Genomic DNA, 19,138 nt, shown 5'->3' on the forward strand with positions numbered 1-19,138 from the left:
AGGAGGAAAAGAACGGGAAAAAAAGTAAAGACGGGTGGTGGTTGGTTAATCAAGGTTGAAATGGATGAAGCCAAAACGGCCTCGTACCCGTTCCCCAATGCGCCAGTGCCGTTGTCACCTTGAAGTGGGAGCAGGAGCTCTAGCTGGTTGCGTTGGGTCCAATCTGGCTGCTTCGCTTTGCTGGCGTGTCTTCTGCAGATATGCACACTGTGCGCTGGAAGGCCCGGGACCGATACGGAGAGGGGAAACAGTGGTCCTAGTGGCCGACCGGGTTCAACATTGAGAACATGGAGAACATTGAGCCAGACATTGAATCCGCAAACCCCGCCCTTCCGTTGCTTGCCTTGGTCCTTGACTGCATTCGCCGTGACGCCACGGAGCCCATGGAGACCAAGGACTTCATGTATTACTGTACCGCACGGCATTTGATTGTAAGTGGCCTGACCAGCTAACTGGAGCACCCGGCTGCCACCCTCCTTCTCCCATCTGTGGCTGCCACCGCGTCTTGGCTCACAGACTGGGCTCACAAATTGGTACTTCCAGTAGTGAGGAGCTGAGTGCAAGGGCAGGAGCTTGGGACACATACTCTGTAGCTTCCCCGCCGTTCAGTCCATGTCCGTGCATGTGTGCATGTGCCCTGCCCTTTCGGCTCCTCTGGAAGAGAACATTGGAAGGTCAACTAGTTGGTGTCTGCATGCACTGTGGTCACTCAAGCGAATGGGTGGCATGCACTTGCTTCCGGATTCTACGGATATTGAGCACTTGGCGCTCCCGGCATTGCCCCACATGTCCGCTTGCCATGGATCCTGATTTGGCAACCCTTCAGGTACGTACTCAGTATCTGTCTCACTTTCGGCACCGTATGCACTCTGCGGCAGGCACAGGAATCCATGTCACCGCGTATTCGTTATCACCAGTCCGCTCTCAAGGAAACTTGTCTCGTGAGTTGGCCAACCTCTCAGAAAAAGAAAACCAGTACCTGCGGTACTTGAGATGTGGCTCCAGTGCCGCCAGTACTTACGTCGCCCTTGCTGAGAGGAAGAAGAGGGAGTTTCGCCTCCCAGTTTGGTCTGACAGTTCACTGAAACATGTTTTACATCTTGTCAAACACGTCGATAGGCCATCACCACGTCTTGGGAATTGCCAAGTATTCTTCAAACAACAACACATTTGAATGCCATTCTGAGATAATATCATTCATGCCACTCAGACTTTACCAAAACATAAAAACAGCCAATAAGCTCATCACAACTATTTGAACGTAGAAATCCCTTGTCATGCCCTCAAACGTTTTCACATCCCCCAACATGTAAACTACTTACACCCTGCTTTTCCAAACGGGATGCCGAGGAAGCCGCTTGCCGTGGCCGTCAACTGTCTTAATAGGCATTCGTAAACCGAAAGTGTGCCTTGGCAGGACTTCCTGGATTTACGACAAAAGTGTCCTGACTTTTCGAATGGCGTCGCTTGCCCATCGTCGTAGTAGTCCGCCCTCTGCGACACCTGCACCAAGCTGACCAACGCTCTGATGCCGATGAACTGGCGAATCGCCTCCCCAAGGGTAATTAGGGTTATTGGGCAAGCTAGTTTCTGGCTGTAAGCCTACTTTGTTCGTAGGTCCACGAAGGCTCGAGAAACTATCTCCCGAGGAGCCGCCGCTGTTCCTCACAGAGGTTGAAAAGGTGGTTGGTGCCGGGAAAGGATCTAGGTATCGGTTAGCCGTGAAGCTGAGTCTGAAATCTGGAAATGTATTCCTACTTGATAATATATTGGACAGAGACTTTGCACCTGGATCATTGGAAGGCGGCAGAGCGAGACATCGCGTCATTGTCACTGTGCCGTTAAGAAAAGTAGAGCATGCCGTTGATATGCTCCTGCTGCCTGTGCTGGATGAACCATTAACTGATGTGTCAGTACAAATCGGTGCCAATGTTATCGTCGTGACTTCAACAGTGGTGTGACCTGGGTATGTTGCCGTGGTCTCGATTCCGGTTTTAGTACCGTTGGAAGGCTGAATCGTGCTCCTGGCCGTTGAGGTGATCTCCGGCCCTCGAGATTCTGTCCCAGTTGAGGAGGTTATGTTCGTCGGCCAGAGTGTGATCTCGCTTGGCGATATTGTCCAGGTCCGACTGGAGGCAAACGTGTCGCTGCTTAGCGCACCTGTTGATGAGTTAACGTCATGTGTTTCACTCGCTGACGGTGACGTTGACCAGGTGGTAATGATTGTTCTTGTGAACGTGGTCCCACCAGCACTGTCAGAGCTTTTCGGTGTTGGGAAGCCAATACTTGAATTGGTCCAGCGGGGACTGCTTGCGTAACTGGAGCGTCGTGAGGTTTCCAAGGAAGTTGTCGACAAGGAGGGTGTACCTGAGGTGGCTGTGAAGCCAGATGTGCTGTTACTGCCGGGCCCAGTCATTGTGGTAACCAAAACACCACTGGATTGTGGCTTCTGGCTAAGAGCAGTGGTCGAATTCGGCGACAGCCTTATAGTTGACGACAGCCTCTCAGTCAATGTCGTGATATAAGTTGCGTTTCTAGTGGCTGTGGAGCTAAATCTGTGAGACTCAGAAGATGATGCATATCCAGACGAGACAGAATATAGCGTAGAGGATACTGTCGTGTTTGTTTTGGTTTGTTGATGATCAGTAGTGTTTGATGGAATGGGAAAAGGCGGCAGTGTCTTGGTAGTGACTCCGGAGCTTAGCCACGTAGACATCACAACCGATGTCGGGTGGTAGGTGAAGCGAGTCCTTGTCGTAGTAAATCCAGAACTAGCGGTAGGACTCAAATTATTATTTGTGGAGTTATGCTCACTAGAATGGGGGGGAAGGCTAGTCCAAACAATGCTCGTGACGGTCCTGGTCTCGCTCATCTTTGATGTCCAAGGGCTGTGATTGCTAATATTGGTGGAAGAAGCCGTAATATTTGGAAACGGGGGCAGCGATGATCCAAGAGTTATGGCGATGCTGGTCAAAGGCGACGGTTGGGCTGAAGTCTTGATACTTTGCTGTGACTTGCTAGGAAGGATAACGGTCCCCCGGGCCGACGAACTGGACCATACTGAAGCGGTTGAATTAGATGGCATTGTAAATGGTGGCGTTGAAATTGTCCAAGTGCTAGAACCTCCTGATACACCAGAAGTTAATGTAATGGTCTGGGTCTGGTGAGTTAGAGTGACCGAAGGAGACACAGTTACGGTCCTGACAGTGGTGCCCGTTGATATGGTACCCAGCCTAGTTGAAATGGAACTCGGAAGTGAGGACTCTTGCGAGGAAGCAGGGGATGACACAATTGTAGAACTGCCCATTGTGTTGTTCGCCCAAGTTGAAGAAAAGTACGTGTTGGTTCTTGGAGTTCCGTCGATTCCTGTACTTGAGATCGTGGAAGAGCCAACATGACTGGAACTAACGCTGTAGCTGCGTGTATCACTTCCTACAGTGCTTGTTCCGACAGAAGAGAGGGATTCAGTAATGATTGTCACGAGAATTCCGGAAGAGACCGTAACAGTATTTATGACTGTTGACACTGAAGGGAACTGTGTACCACCTAGTACAGAGCTCCATGTTGAAGAGGACCATTCCGAGGACGAATGCGAAAAGGTGACAGAGTCGCTTGCACCGGTACTCTTAAGAGTCTTAACCGTGTGAGTGATCGTGGTGAATGAGCTTGGGGCATTCGATGTTGGAGATTTGCTTTTCGTTGAGCTTAAACTCGCAGTAATGGGCAGCTCTGAACTCTCAAATGATTCTACGGATGAATGCGTTGAGCTGGTCACCGTCACCTCTTTGGTAATTGTCGCAGTTGCGAGCCGGGTTGACGTGACATCAGTACTAAGACTCGGAGTGATAGTGTCTGTATTATCAGATTTCCATGTAGTTGTGGACGAGGACGCTTGACTCGAGGATAAGCCAGTGTTTGTCGCAGACTCGGAGTAGGTTGTAGTTGTTCTAGGGGAGGACGACTCCTCCTGCTCTGTGGAAGTGGAGGAGGTCGATGTCCCGGTCACGCCCAACACTGAGCTGCTGACCCAAGGATCTGGTTTTGTCGATGTCGAACCTGCGGTTTGCTCAGTGGTATCCGAATGAGTTAAAGTCTGAGTTTCAGTCGAGGTGATATACTTGTCACTCGTCGAGGAGGATTGACCAGTCACTGTCACCACAACCGTACTAGTGGTAACCACCGAATCCACCGCAGTTGAGACTTCGTTTTCATACGTAATTAGCATTGTGTCATGTTTCACACTTGTTGGACACTTACGGGTAGAAGAGACCGAGTTAGGGGGCACCGAAGTGACAGACGATGATGTCTCGTACTGGTAGGGAGGCGGATATCCATAATCATAGGTCGGTAGGCCATAGTCTGGAGGTCCTTCACTAGGCACGGTGCTGGAGAGAGAGCGACTTGGCTGCAGTTTGCCTTCGTTCTGAAATGCCTCGCCCAAAGCCTCAGCGCAAGAGACGATGAAGCCCAAGAGGAGGACCTGGCCAAACGCTACGAGCACCATTGGCAGCTTCATTGTAGCAGTCCAAACACCACAGATGAGGATTTGGTGCAATTTGACGTGATAGTATCGTTGAAAAGAAAAGGCGACAGTCTGCTGTTACCAAGAACGAGTGTTGGAATACTTAGGATGTTCAAGAAATTAACGAGGGTGTATGGCGCAGGGCTCGCGGACAAAGGTTTAACGAAAAGATAGGATCAACCGGGAAAGAATGAAATGAGAGATATTTCCAGACCGTCTCAATGAGGCCCCAAGACCGGAGAATCCAAAAGGTGACGGATTCAGGAGAAATCAAAGGTTGATAACAAAAAAGGGGGCGCGAGGGGATGAAAGACGTGAAGGCGACAAGTTAAGACGAACCAGACGCGATTAAATTCCTCTTCACTCATGTCAGCTGCCAGCTGTCGGTTTAACGCGAATCGTTTATGGCAGCCGGCAGATTCTTTTACGGCAGGCACGACCGATAGCACTTGGCTGGATTGATGGGCACGAGCGTGAAGTGCAACATGGAGCCAGACTTCAATGGCAGCTTTTGCTTGACTCTACAGTTTCTATCGTTGGGTTGTTGGATGGCCTTGGACGACATGGGTGGTGTGACAAAGCTTGGCGATGCCTTTCTTCCTCGCAAACAAACCATTACCTTGATCGGTATCATCCCTCTTCGCCTCTTCAGCCATATCCGGCAATATATTGCCGAATATCCAGACGCTGAAGGTAGGTTTCCAGGCTTCTCGTCGTACCGCCCGGTTAATATTCAACTCGCATAGCTCAGATACTTGCTCATGATACCGGTTCTTGCAGCCAACCAGGCTTGCTAGATAACGGTCGATGAACTGATGTTTCTTCATATTACGATACAGTACTTGCTTCGAATCGGAAAGGAGCCGTGAATGGTTCATGGCAACTTATCTCACAAGTATGCAGGAAGCCGTGCAAGCGGCATGTGGTTACGCAACCAACAGTGTACCTGCAGACAACGAGCATACAACTCTGCCTGTCGGTGTTCGCTTCCTTCGTGCCACAGCATCTTCAGGCACTCAGCTCTGATCGTATCTTGGCAAACAACGTTCTAGAATCGGTCACTTTGGACTCGAACTACAAAACGACAAGCATGACAAAATTCAACACAATTTTATGCCATATAGAAGCACACTCAACAAGCCGGCCGAAAGGACACTGCTGAGCCGCACTATCCATATCACAAAAACGATGTAATAATGTCGTAAATTGTTAAGTACCGCTGTTTAATGACTTGTTACAGATTGAGACGCTCCTCCACATCAACATTAGCCAATCTCTCGGAACTAAAGATTGTGGTTCAACATCCAATCCGAAAAAGAGCACTCTGTACCGAGTACAGAATCCAGGCTGTGGATCACTGTAAGACGGATTCGCTTTCTCCAACAAACAAAACTCAGCATTGGCCAAGAAAAAGCATGCCTCATATGAGCTGAGTCGAGTGTCAACTTTGTTCAGGAGAAACGACTTCACAAGTTGAATTTCCCACCGTGCTACACTTCGCCTATTGGAGTTTCTTTGCGGCTTCCCTAACCGTCGGCGCCGTTTCATCCGTCATGCTTGTGTTAAGTTCTTCAATGTCCGCGGCCCACAGAGCAGCGCCGACTACCCGCTTGTCAGCCCCGATGATTATGCAGAATAGGTTGCGAAGTGCCTCACCAGTATTTGTGTATGTGAAAAAGATGTTGGCGACGGGGATCATTTCGAGCAGTGTAGCCACAAAACCGAACCTGATGGAGATGGCAAAATTCACTTAGCCACCAAAAATTGGATTGAGTCGGTGGAGAGAAGGTGATCTGCTTACGCTGTATAAGCTCCGGTATGCTTGTCCAACCACTCGCGTCGCTGAGAGGCGGACCAATTCTTCAGCTGGAAGTACTGTTTCATCATAAGCCGGTGCTGCCATTGAAGAGACACAAGGAACAAACTTACTCGACCATGAACTAAGGTGCCTCTCATACGAGCTGCGCACACACCATTAGTTTGGAGCTCTTTCACTCTTTCACCCACAATACGATCCTCATACCTTGCAGAAAAAGAAATGTAGCTGTTCCCACGACGGGAATGAAGTTGAGGGGCAAGTACATGATATATCGAATAATGGCCGTTGGGCTGAGCTTGGTAAACGGGCTCTTTAGCGTTTTGCCGAGCCTCTTTATGGGATCGCTTCCGGACTTGACCTCACGACCCTCACGAACCATGCTGATGGCATTTCTCGAGATGAGGGTGCCATCAAAGGTGTCGAGGATAGACTGCTGCAAGATCCAATTCCTCGATATAATATTGGTGATTGTTGAACTCTCGTTCAAGACAAGCAAAACGGTCGAAAAGACGGCAAGAGGTCCGCTTGTGAAAACAAGCACCGCCAACTGAGGGAGGTACGTAAAGGCAAACATGCCGCCAATGACGCTAGCCGACAGTGTCAAATAGGATCCGAGCTTGGAAGTGAAAGGTTCCCACAGCGATCTATGAGAAAGGAAGTAGAAGATGCCCTACTTCAAATCAGCCATCACACCCGGCCGCCTTGTTGGCCCTCTATCGCGTGCGTCCTCACCTTGATGGGATACAGGTATGCCTTGCTCTTGAGCGCCTGGTACGCCACTCCTTTCGCCTTGCCTAGATCTTCCTTTCTAAGCCGAGTTAGCGTGTTCCCTCGGGACAGGACAGAGAAGCTTACAGGATTCCCTGAGCCTTCTCGTTGACCGAGTCCACGACGCGGCTGGTCCGAGACTTGCTTTCCTTTGACGACTCGGCCATTGTTCTTTAACGAGCTTATCGCAGGACTACACAGTGGACGATGAAAGTGATTCGACTGTGAAACGAGTAATTACGACGAGTCGGTCGCTTTGACGAAGATGGGAGTTGGTGGAGATATCGCGGTGTTTGCACAATCAGAAGCTCAATCATTCTGAGCTCATGGAGCTGCCATCCATGTCGTCATACTAGCGTTGCTACGCCCAAAACAGGAACACCGCCCAGCAGTAGTCCGATCTGGGTTAGCGTCGCCGACAGTTGAACCTCTGCATATTATACCCAACTTGTTATTGGACGCAAATAAAAAAGGATATCAAACACCAGGAATCTTGTATCTGAACAAATGGTGCTCTGGATATATTAGACAATTCCAGAAAAGTCCTCTTAGATCCAGGCACAACATACTGTAGCGGCGACAGTGCTCGACTTCGCCGCGGAGTACCAGGGCCAGGGCTAGACTCGTCTCCTCGAAACTTCCCTGCCATCACACGCCCTGTCGACAGAGCAGCTATTTTGGCTTGACACTACGTATCTCGATACTTGCCGCAATTGCTCACGGCCCGTGCCGTCCGTGCCGCATGTTAGTACAAAGATTGCCATTGTTTTGATGGCCGGCGTGATGCACTTGGCTGACACGACATACAGTTAAAGTTAAACCAGGCTTTGCGCGTTTACCAAGCCATATGGCCAGATTTCCACTTAGTAGACTTGAACTATTTCCAAGCTATCAAATCAGGAGTCAGCTTTATTGCATCCATCTGTTATGTTATGTTACGTTACATTCCGTGATTATGTTATGTATTTACCACTAGATGATCTCAAAGCTACGGACTAGCACTCCTTCACCAATTCTCTGTTACCAAGAAGAGCCATGTCAAAGTGCTGAGCTGTCTCCTAAGATATAGTTTAGCTAGTTATCTAGGTAGATGGGTAAAAATCTACGTATACATGCATCTGTTGAAAAGATCGTGTTCTGGGCGGGAGAGCCCTCAACACCGTCAACTCCTTCGCAACACGTCAAGTTACAACAACTGACGAAGCAGCCCACACGAATTATCCAAGTTTTCCTCCCGTTCGACCCCCCCAGATCAAAACATCATTATCCTGAGAATCAAGAAAATACGAACTGCGTGCTCAACATATTTCCGCATCGAATATAGGTCGATATATCCTTGATGCACTTGCGGTTGCAGAAGTACCAAGAGAGATAAAGCTCACTGTAGGTGCCATGTCAATCTCTGTGGGCACGGCTAGGGAAGGACGAGTCTCCTCTAGGTTAAATACCAACGATACGCCCATCAGCCCGGGATTTGTGAGGCATTTAGATAGAAGTCAGAGATGCCTCTCTAATAAAGAGTTACAATGCATAGCTACTACCCTATTTAGCATGTTAACGCGTTGTACTGATTGCAGGTCCTTGAAGTGATGTTCACGTAGAGTAGCTGCTCATGTTAATCTTGGGAGTGGGACGGATATCCGATCGGTTAAACAATTTCCAGGGAAGATTGCAGGTTGTAAAGCGGGTATATGCCCAATCGTGAGGTTAATAGACCTGCTGGGAAACATGGCAACCACGCGGTCCGTTGAGGCTTCTGATATGGATATAGAAGGGGTGCTCGTTGCGCCGTCTATCAAGACTCAGATGGGAACGTTAACAGGATCTTGGCTGCATCTCTATGTCTGGAGCTTTAGGGCCAGGTGAAGGTGCTTCTGATCCACGGCCCATCATGACATGTTGCTGAAGATACTGATCGCCATTTTCCTTGAGAAGAGCCGCTGCTGGGGTTGTCAGTATTATAGTGGTAGGTAGTTGGCTGGGTTTGCGCTCGGCTACGGGTAGAAGTACTGAGGATATCCGATTCGGCATGTTTGTGATGATGATTGAACGAGATTATGAGTAGTGTAGAGCCCAAGTTACATTCTACATTGCGCCCAAATCACATATGAGGGACCTCCTGGAAGGAAATGTATTGCCATTTGTAAAGTATGGTCGTATATTGTAACGTTAGAACAATTAATTGTATATTGCGATCAGTGCACAGCAGTATTGTAGCAGGTAAGTGCACTAAGCTGTCGAGTATATTTCATCAATTTGCATGTCAAAAATGTAATATCTCATCGTTTGCTCATCTCATCCATCTCTCCAAACCCGTATTGTCGTTGCATTCCAAGCCCAAGCAACACCCGTAACATTGGCCAAATATCTCAACGCAACAGCAATTGCCAACAGCAGTACACGTCGCTGCAGGAAGCAAAAAATGCAATCCACATGCCAATTCATTCACCAGTCGAAGTCAAGCGTTATGTTCACCGATTAAAACATTTTCTTAAAATTCGCGAATTGGCACAAAACCCACCAATAAGTCGGGTACACTCCCCATTGTGACTCAATCACCCGCCTGACTCTGACCCAACTCATCACACAACAACGCCAACTTGAACTAACCAGCTTCCTATTCCAACTAGCTGTGGGCCAAGCTAAGCCCAGAAAACGCACGATGAAAAGCACCTCCTTCAAGTTTGCAGCAGCGCTGACATGTGTAAACGTGTTCAATGTTCAGCTTCAATACCCCACAGTAAGAAGTAAGAACCCTGGAAACGTTGAGGGGAAACAGGCACCGATGATCCGTCTCAATTAGTTTGACTTAAATATGATCGACATCGGTCGACTCTGGAGACAATTCATCCAAACATACGTTCCACGAAAGTCAGCGACCATGGCGCAAGCATACCTCCCCAATACAATGCCCCTTCAGCCCCTGAAGGCGGACACAGATGCCCTCCTCAAACAGAGTCTGGAAGAGATCATCCAGAAGAATCCGCAGCAGGACAAGTATGAAGCAGATGACCTGCTTGGAATAGCAGCTGGACCTACGGGCCTCGCTTACTTCTTCCTCCGCATGTCCCAGACACATCCGGATTTGCAAATCCAGGGCCATGACTGTATATACTGGGCGGAGAAATACATTGCTGGGGATAGGGGCGCGCTAGAGATTCAGGACAAGAATTGCGGCTTTGCCTGTGAGAAACTAGCTTACGAGGCAGTCAAGGCCAGCATCACCAAGGACGAGAAGGATGTGGCTGCGTTCCTGAGCAATATCCCCAAGATCATTGCAAAAACGCCAGAGGGCGGTGAGGATCCCTTCCCAAGTGAGATGCTGTATGGCCGCGCTGCGGTGCTGTACCTGCTTCGAGCGATTAGGAAATCTGTCCCGGATAGTGCAGATTCTGTCAACGAGGCTATTTCCAAGATATGCCAAAAGATTTTGGATACCAAGGACAACAGCAAGGGAGAATGGTTGTGGAATGGGAAGCGGTATTACGGTGCTCCCCATGGAGATATCGGCATCATCACGCAAATAGTTCTAAGTGAACCTTCCTTGGCACCAAAGCTGAAAGATCGTCTCGAAAGACTACTCGACCTGCAGAACGAATCTGGAAACTGGAGTGACACAGATGAGGTCAGAGAAGATAGTTACAGACGGGTGCAGTTTTGTCACGGTGCACCGGGATTCACATTCTCTCTGCAGTCCCTGCGGCCATCTTATCCGGACCTCCACGAGAGGTTTGACAAGGCCATTGAAAGAGGGAGGGAAGTAACCTGGGATCGTGGCATTCTCGTCAAAGAGCCGAGTTTATGTCATGGTTTGTTTGGAAATGGACTGTAAGTTTCGAAACATAACCCAGCAAAGCCGCACGATAGAAAGTGACTAACATGGAATCGTAGTTCTTTCCCCAAGGGAGAAAAGAGAGACCATTTTCTGTCTCTCGCAACGCCGGATTCTTTGGAAAACTTGAGAAAGGAACACCCTGACTCTTTCACAGGAGGCAGTTATGGCATGTCATCCTCTCCTCTGTTTAGCTACCTTCCCAGCGCAGCGTGGACCTGGACTGTTTTCAACGAAGAGAAGCCAACCATCATGCTCTTCAACGATATTTGATTACACCCTGGAGTGGTTTTTCGAGCTTGAAAAAAAATCGCATCAGAAATTTGCTGTGGAGTTTCGTAACATTTCAAAGTGGCATCATGTTTTGTTTGAAACCCAAAAGTTGGACATGGTCTGATTTTGAGCCTCCTGGTTTGATATCTGGGCAATGTTGAAGTTGAAGCTGAAGCTGGCAATTGTGATATCTCGGCCTCGGCAATTGAAAGTCGTACGCATGTGGCGTTTGGTACGGAATCTCCTCCGTCAATAGCTTTGATGTTGTGGGATCGGATATTATTGCGGGGACCTTGGTGTTTATCACAGGCAAAGAAATGAATTTATAGTTTTTGCCGCATTAGCCGTCTTAGCCACTCTTTCTTAGACTCCTGTGGCTCGAATACAGTCCATGATGTCAAGTTTCAATAGTATAGCTGGTCCACATTTGATGGTGAGATCAAGAGCTATGGTGTGATGCACAGATGTCGAAGCGTATTTCCGATCTGTGAAAACACCACTCCATGCAAGAAACAAGGGTATTCCAGTACTGGGCGTGTAGCAGTGGATCTTGATCCGTGTCGGTCCCGTCCACGGCGTGGGTTCCGGGATTCGGTGTCCTACCGTTCAATAGTCCGGTCGCCACATCGTCCAAGCGACGGAAGCCTCCCGGATTGGCTTCGATGGATCCCAGTTCGCATGGTTCGATTGCCATGAGTCACTAATTTTCCTTCTTTGCCTTGGCAATTTTTTCTCCTCCTCATTTCACTCTTCTCTTGTCGTGATGCCAAGGTTAGCTAGCCTTTTGGGTACGAACAGCAGCTGAGGGCGGGGGCTTCAGAGATTTTGTTACGACAATGAAGCTATACAGAGAGACTCAAAGTTTAAAACGTACCGTATCCATGGGAACATGGCTGTACCTTGAAATAGATACACGAAATACCATAACGGGAAAACACAATTGTGGCAATGCTGCCTATTCTCTCTCCGTAATCGACCGCGAAAACCACTCATCGGGTCATATTGTACGCTACGTTGCGTTAGGTGCCTTCTCGTGGGGGTTGGTTGTTGTTCTGACGTGGTTTCTGCCTGCTTATCGTTGTTGATCGAGGAGTTGATCGAGTACTCCCAACTGCAGGCTGGTTGAAGACTAAGCCTGAACGCGCCAAGACGAATATGCACCGACGTTGGGCGAGATGGGCACCATGATCTGGAGTGAGGCTTTACTCGACCCTGTTAGCCATGAGGTGAGGCAATTCTCGATCCAGTGAGGCAATCTGTAACCACGGTTCAAGAGAGTAAGCGACACTTGCTCTCATTACTGTTGAATACATCGATATCCGATACCAACTTGTATGGTATTACACGGGTGAAGGGTACTGCATTCCGTGTGGCTAGTGAGAAAGTTGAAGTTGTCAATGGGGCAACAAAGATCCTGATCAGAAATTCTGACTCCGTCTTTCAAAACAAGGCTAAAGATGGAAAATACCATTCTTCATCCAAAGTCCTGGTTGAAGCAAATTCCAGGTCAAGTGCTCAGTCTCGGTGGATACCATATTCGCCGAAGTCCACGGAAGTCGACGGACAATAGCTGGCAGTGACGACACTCGTCCATATTTTGCATCACAACCATTGAACGGTTTGATTGGTTTCCACTTGGCTGCATTGCACTGTCCGGGGAAGTAATAAAAACCTGCATCAAGATTGGGAACGGGGTATCGGTGTTTATTCTTGGGCCAGCTGACGTCGGCACGAAGCGAAATGGAGAGAGGAATCGGGGAATGCGTTGAGTGGCACGAGACAGATGGGAGGGGGCGTGCATACAAGAAATCGGAGGAGGAGCAATGCAGACAGCGTTATTGTCCATGCAAGAGAAGCATTATCGAAGAATGAGGTCTTGACGAACATGGACCAGGCTACCTTCAACCATATGGGGTGTAACACCGACCCATGGTCAACCACCGGGCCGGAGCCGCCATGTTTGAAAAGAGAAATCAACCAGGTTTAATCGGACTTAGACGGGGAATATCCCAATACTTGAAAGGTACAAATGTTGGACAAGAACCAAACAACTATGCCGCTGACGCGTGAGGCATTTCTGCGACCCGGCTTCTTCCTTCAACATGGACTTTTGATAGCTCGTCGGTCCCTGCGATTTCAGGGGGTTGATGCCACGATGGTCATGGGACACGGGTGGCACGCGGGAGATGATATAATGGATGCCGTGAACGGTTTAGCCACTGATGAACAGAGCCTCTTCGGACGGAGCTTTGTTTTGCGCAAATTGAGCGTCCTTGACGATGTCTCGGCGCCGAAGCCAGCGAGTTTGCGCCGGGGGAATCCCTGCCAATTGGATGCAGCACCAAATGTAAGGCTGGTGAAGGACGGAGTAATGTATGGTGGTTGATTCATCGCGTTGGAGAGCCACAAAGCCCATGGCTGGAGGTGAGTGGTCAATTGGGGGCGGATGGTGGCTCCCATATCGGAGGCCGAACCGCCGGTGACCCGCGAGACGGCCAAATGTTTTTTGTTGCTCTTAGCCAAGAATGGCTTAATTTTGGCGATTTCTACCCATCCTCGTCTTGGACCCTGATCGTCGGTTCAAATCGTAGCACTTTGAAAACACCGATGAGCTCGGGGACATCGAGGTAGAATGCGAGGACATGAGCAAGTTGTGCCGTGAGTGTGGCATTGAACCAACGTGGCTCCTTTCAAGGCTTGGAAGTGCTCTGACATGATCCTTGTAAACACCGATCCTCAGCCTGGGGAGATGAAATGCATTGTCCAGTACACTAGGGTTCCCAGCACAAACGACTCAGGAGCAGCAACCACCGTTACCGGGCTGATGACGTGCCAAGGCAATTCATCATCCCTTCATGCGGGATACCCGCGCCCTACTCATAGCCGGGTCGGCTTTGGGCGGGCAACAAAGCCAAGGTGGTGGTTCAGTTTCGATCGGGCGGGTGGCATGTTGGACTGAATCGAAATCGACTGCATCCTGCTTCCTGTGGGCCGTGAATGCCTTCTAGAAGCTCGGTCGAAGGTCGGCATGCTGCAGGCGCCGGCAGTTCAGTTCGGAGTCTGCAAGGCTAAAGTGGGCTTATGGTGGCTTGATGCAAAGAAATGACAGAGACATTTTCCGTCAAGAAGCCATAGAAGAGCGGATTGCGTCACATCCTGGAAAAACACACCCCTCCATGAAAGATGCGAGTGAGCGAATTGGAATCAGGAACTGGATTTTTTTTTTTCTTGCGTCTTGCGTCTGGTGCCGCTGGGCTGGGGACTGGCAAAGTTCTGTGCCTCCACGGACGCGGACACGGACACTACAGCCCTGTATGAGCGCCCCACAAGGGAAGGTGAAGACCGAGGCTTAGGTGGGGCGCCTGCCTTTGTCTTCTGCTTGGTCACCATCTGTCACCTGTTACAGAGCTTGCTGTTGAACTGGGTGTGATTACCAATCCGTGAACCTTGAACGCTGCTCAATCGATCAATATCGAAAGCAATGCTTGGTATACGGGGTCCCTGTCGATTACGGTAGCTCGCTTACACGCTGCATGCATGCCAATTAGGTGATGAGGGTTTAATTATCACATCAATGCACGATAATAATATAGCGGTGACAGGGAATGGTTGATGCCCTTGCCCTGTCTTGCCTGTTGACGAGACGGCACGAGTCACTGCATGCGTGTGGTGGGCTGAAATGGCTCAGATGGTATTCCCGTAAGGCAGCCCGCTATTTCCGAACGGATTGCCGCCCGGATGGGTTGCCGATCATATCACAGACCATGTGTGCGTCATATTACTCGGCGCACACAGCAATCAGCCATGGCTCTCTCCACCAGTCCATAGCGCAAACAACATATCGTGCGATAAAAAAAAAAATGGCTTCATTAAGTTTTTCGATGCCGAGTTTTTTGCTATCAATACCATCGTCTGCTAACGGTCCGTCTCGGCAAATGGTCCGGTGCTAACCTTAACGCATAGAAGCTTTGTAAAGAGTGGCAGCAAATGAAGCCTCTCGATGGCGATGGCTCGGGTTTTGCCCAGAGCAGTGAGACGCCGAGCGGATACTTTGTGCCACTGACAAAACATGGTCTTATGATGACACTCTACGGTTTCATTTTCATTGGTGGGGTATTTATCTCTTCTTTTTTTTGAAACAGAGTTGAGAAACGGCCAATGTAAACGGATAGACTTTGGCTTGGTACGTGCAAAACAAGGCAGAGTGTGTGGTTTGTCTCAACTTTTGAGTTAAAGGCAATTTTGAAATGTGAAGACGGTGTTGCATTATTGGAATGGAAAATGGGGGAATGGAGTACGGATGTAGCCCATCTTTGACGGTTTCTCCACTGTTGAATTTCTGGCCCTGCAGAGTACAAAAAGCTTGGTGTAATCTGATGTGCACAAAGAGAAGGATCAGCATCGAACTATATCGGGAGGCTAACGCCAGCCTCGGCGAGGTGCGCAGGAAAACGTTGAAACAATTGGGCGATTGATGGGGATGGGTCGCGATGCGATGGGCTGGCAGATTCACGGACTGGATGGGGGGGGCGTGCAAAAGCCGAAAGATACATGTACCTTTTCGTTGACATGTTTGACCCAGTTTACCTTTACGTGATGAGGAGGTTCTTGCAATCGTCCGTGGGGACTGGTGTAAGAAGACTTCTAATTCCATCCCACATCACGACATGGAAGCAAAAAGCATTCGTTGATGAGAATGAGGCGGTTATGGCGAAATAGATCAACTGACGGCATTTGCAGGCGTGGGACAAAAAAAAAGAGCCCAATGCCGTCGATTAAAATTACGCAACCTTGGGGATGTGCTGATAATGTGATCAGTTTGCCGTTTTAGGGTGCCCAGTCTATTATGAAATCATGAATTAACCATGATATAATCAATCGCCGAGGGCTTCAAAATCAAAACTCCTCTCTGAGAGCACAGCCCATGAGTCCATGACCAAAAAAAAGGGTCCCTGTCCTTGCAGAGTGAACATTGAACTGCCGTCCGCGGACTTTGAGTCGGGGTCGGCTGTAAGAAATCTCCGGCCTCCACCCGCAGCTTCAATGATCTGTCAACACACTAAAGTCAACCAGATGGCACACCCCGGAGCAGAGCGAGCATCCAAGTCCGTGGATTTTACGCCACGGCGTTGCTTTGCGAGCGGACCAGTGGTAGCAGGCTAAATCGTGCAAAGAGGCTGGCCAATTTGTGTAGTCGTGGCTAATACTCTGTTTGGGAGTCGATGTTGAAGACTGTGATGGATCCAAGGGCCTGTTGACCACAAGCAGTACAACGTTAGACAGCACGACCAGTGGTCATTTCGGGCGGGGGAACCAAAGGCTGCAAACAAGAAAATGAATCCAGTGCCATCTCCCCCGCTCTGCACGTAAACTCAACGATGAAGACGAAACGCAATTCACTCAGCCATCTGGTCAGAACATTGGACACAGAAAAGGAGGGGAAAGCCAGCCAGTTGAGACTTTGTCAGACGAGGTTGCACTGAACGCACTCGCTGAATCTGCGAAAGCTGACCAGACTTGAGCTTTAACCAGTAATCAATCTTCCACAAGCAGGCTAGCACCCAGCCACATGTCTGGTCCATGTCTGGTCCATGTCGCTCTCTAAGCAGCTTGAGAAGCATTAGCAATTCGTTACCCAAGCCTATCCGCCCACTGTGAGTGGCTCAAGCCAAGCTAAGAAAAGCTGAGAGGACTTGACTTGACTGGCCTGGGCTAGAGTCTGGTAGACTTTCGGACCAAGCGCAAGCGAATGGCTGCACGAAGATGGGGTGAGTTTGGCTGTGGCGCCGTGCAATAAAGCATAACGACGAGAGATAACATGGACCGAACAAATGGATGGACAAAATGAACCACGCCCCAGCCCAAGTGCTGACCTGACGCCCACCGGCACGGCAATGACAACCGAGTTGGAAGAAATGCACCTTGATGACAAGAGGCGGCAGAAAACGTGCTCTCGAATTGATAGGGCGTCCAAACAGATGTTGTCGTTTTCGCCCTGTCGACGTCTGGAATCGTCTTCTTTTCCCTCCGCACTGGAGGTGCCGTAGCATCCAAAGGCATCCGTCGCATCAAATGTCTGTTGTCAAGCAAATTTCTGCTCTCGCCCGTATGAGTGACCGGATCCGCCCTGCAAGGCCAAAGACGTGCAGTTGAGACACAGGAATTTTAACCCCGTTGGATCAAAGTCACTGGAATTTGGGTTCATGGCCGTTTGTGCTGCCAAGGGCTTCAGCTAACGTCAACTGAGCTCATCACGTACGGTTGAAAGGCGCCACAGCGACGCCAAGCTGGGCTAGTCTAACTTTGGTACCCGTTCTTGATCAAGGGCCATCCAAACTTTGCCACAGTCGTTGTTCCATCAAGGGATTATTACGGTTCCCAGAATTATGATGGTGATGATATGGATAGCCTAGCGTTGGTGGTGCAATTCCTTGGTCCTGGGACTGGACCATGTCGTTTTCATCGTTTCATCGTTTCATCATCCACTCGAGACCAGAAAAGCTGGATAGACTTTGATACTGAGCTAGTTTGTGTATCATTGGTTTGCATTTGCATTCAAGGGTTTGTGGGGAGGCAGTTTGGTGAAAGCCCAGACTCAAGCCATTCATCATGTTCGCCCGGCACAAGCTCCGGTGTTAGTTGCAGATGCCATGTCTTGTCCATGACTGTCAATGACGAGGACATGCGGTGCAGTGCCACGAGTAAGTAAGCGCCTAGATCTCTGATCCTTACAGGGCAGTCGTTTGTTGATTACAATTGTTCGTTTCTTTTTGTGCGACTCACACCGACCGTTGCAGTGCTAGTTGCCCAACGACTAGCATGCTTGCGGACAAATGTTGCTGCAGATGCCATCCGGCATTATGACGGTTAGATCCAGGGGGATGTACGAACATTGAACAGTTATCCTCAGGGCAAATGCCGATATGGTGAAATCAAAGATGCATTTCTCGGCCGCTCTGACGTGTAATCTGCGAGATGTGAATGGCGCTGCCGAGCCTCGTTATCAAAGGGACTGTTGTCGTCATGCAAGAGGCACACACCCCATCCTAAGATTTGGTCTCGTCCAACCAGACAGGAACCATGCAACGTGGAATGTGAAGCGAGAGAAGGAAAAAAAAAAAAAAATTAGAACAAATCTTGTGAGGCTCGTCAGAAAGCAGAAAAAAAAAAAGCTGGGGCATGGCGAGTCTTCGGAAATCTCAGCCCAGCAAAAGAAAGGGAAAAAAAAAAAGGAAAAATTATGCCGCAGCAAGCAAAACCCGCTGTATAAGCGGATCAGGTACCATCCGTAATCCATCCAGCACAGAGTTGACATAATAGTAAACAATCGAGTCACAGGGCATATCGTCTCCGTCATGACTGCCAGTTAGCACATAACTGCCCAGACTATGGGGTCAAAAGATGCTGGGCCCCCTGGTTTGACTCCATCTGGTTGAGTCGTACCATTTTGAGGAAATCAGGTCTGGTCTAGTTGTGTACGCGGACACTTCTTGGCCATTACTTTCCGTCCCGTGGAGCTGGTAACTTGACATGTACAATTCTTTCCTCGTCTCCATTTGATGGTTGTCGGAGAGCACAGTTGGGGTAAGTTGTAAGGCCAGAAAGTGCGTCGTAGGTCCGGGTCAACTTACATGACAAGTGCGAGCCCCATGTCAGATAATCGCCGTAGAGTGTCTCATGATCATCTCAACGCAGATAAGTTGGAAGATTGGCGCAATACGCAATGCACCCATCTTCAAGTCCGCAGTTTCGGGGCGGAGTTCAGACGGGACAAGGACTTGACCTGGGCCAGGACCTTGAGGTCTTGGGGGATTGGAGGAAACAAGGCACTATTGGCCGCTGAGATACAGGCTGGGAACCTGGGAAGATACCTGGAGAGAGGGCCAGCGCAGGGCTCTGGTGGTTCAATGTTGGTCGATGACCA

General features: G+C 49.4%; 6 protein-coding genes across 6 annotated transcripts; 2 read left to right on the forward strand and 4 right to left on the reverse strand.

Annotated features, from left to right (window-relative positions):
- Positions 1 to 1,429: 1,429 nt before the first annotated feature.
- VFPPC_04702 (hypothetical protein) lies at positions 1,430 to 4,516 on the reverse strand (the record flags this gene model as incomplete). Its single annotated transcript, XM_018284012.1, has 2 exons — positions 1,430 to 4,200; positions 4,258 to 4,516. 2 exons carry the CDS (start codon positions 4,514 to 4,516, stop codon positions 1,430 to 1,432), a joined length of 3,030 nt encoding a protein of 1,009 aa, XP_018145319.1.
- A 1,507-nt stretch (positions 4,517 to 6,023) lies between these two features.
- VFPPC_04703 (protein family CysZ) lies at positions 6,024 to 7,276 on the reverse strand (the record flags this gene model as incomplete). The annotated part of the gene is made up of 6 exons (XM_018284013.1): positions 6,024 to 6,249; positions 6,324 to 6,397; positions 6,452 to 6,483; positions 6,546 to 7,011; positions 7,074 to 7,149; positions 7,197 to 7,276. The coding sequence occupies 6 exons, from the start codon at positions 7,274 to 7,276 to the stop codon at positions 6,024 to 6,026; spliced, it is 954 nt and encodes a 317-aa protein (XP_018145320.1).
- A 2,714-nt stretch (positions 7,277 to 9,990) lies between these two features.
- VFPPC_04705 (abscisic acid ABA receptor) lies at positions 9,991 to 11,214 on the forward strand (the record flags this gene model as incomplete). Its single annotated transcript, XM_018284014.1, has 2 exons — positions 9,991 to 10,937; positions 11,001 to 11,214. The coding sequence occupies 2 exons, from the start codon at positions 9,991 to 9,993 to the stop codon at positions 11,212 to 11,214; spliced, it is 1,161 nt and encodes a 386-aa protein (XP_018145321.1).
- A 1,507-nt stretch (positions 11,215 to 12,721) lies between these two features.
- VFPPC_17701 (hypothetical protein) lies at positions 12,722 to 13,060 on the reverse strand (the record flags this gene model as incomplete). The annotated part of the gene is made up of 1 exon (XM_022429390.1): positions 12,722 to 13,060. The coding sequence occupies one exon, from the start codon at positions 13,058 to 13,060 to the stop codon at positions 12,722 to 12,724; it is 339 nt and encodes a 112-aa protein (XP_022285572.1).
- A 4,554-nt stretch (positions 13,061 to 17,614) lies between these two features.
- On the forward strand, positions 17,615 to 17,923 carry VFPPC_15830 (hypothetical protein; the record flags this gene model as incomplete). Its single annotated transcript, XM_018293583.2, has 1 exon — positions 17,615 to 17,923. The coding sequence occupies one exon, from the start codon at positions 17,615 to 17,617 to the stop codon at positions 17,921 to 17,923; it is 309 nt and encodes a 102-aa protein (XP_018145322.2).
- A 685-nt stretch (positions 17,924 to 18,608) lies between these two features.
- Positions 18,609 to 18,770, reverse strand: VFPPC_15831 (hypothetical protein; the record flags this gene model as incomplete). The annotated part of the gene is made up of 1 exon (XM_018293584.1): positions 18,609 to 18,770. One exon carries the CDS (start codon positions 18,768 to 18,770, stop codon positions 18,609 to 18,611), a length of 162 nt encoding a protein of 53 aa, XP_018145323.1.
- Positions 18,771 to 19,138: the final 368 nt, after the last annotated feature.

This window comes from Pochonia chlamydosporia, chromosome 3, assembly GCF_001653235.2.
Source record: "Pochonia chlamydosporia 170 chromosome 3, whole genome shotgun sequence".
In the NCBI taxonomy this organism is placed as follows: Eukaryota; Fungi; Ascomycota; class Sordariomycetes; order Hypocreales; family Clavicipitaceae; genus Pochonia; species Pochonia chlamydosporia.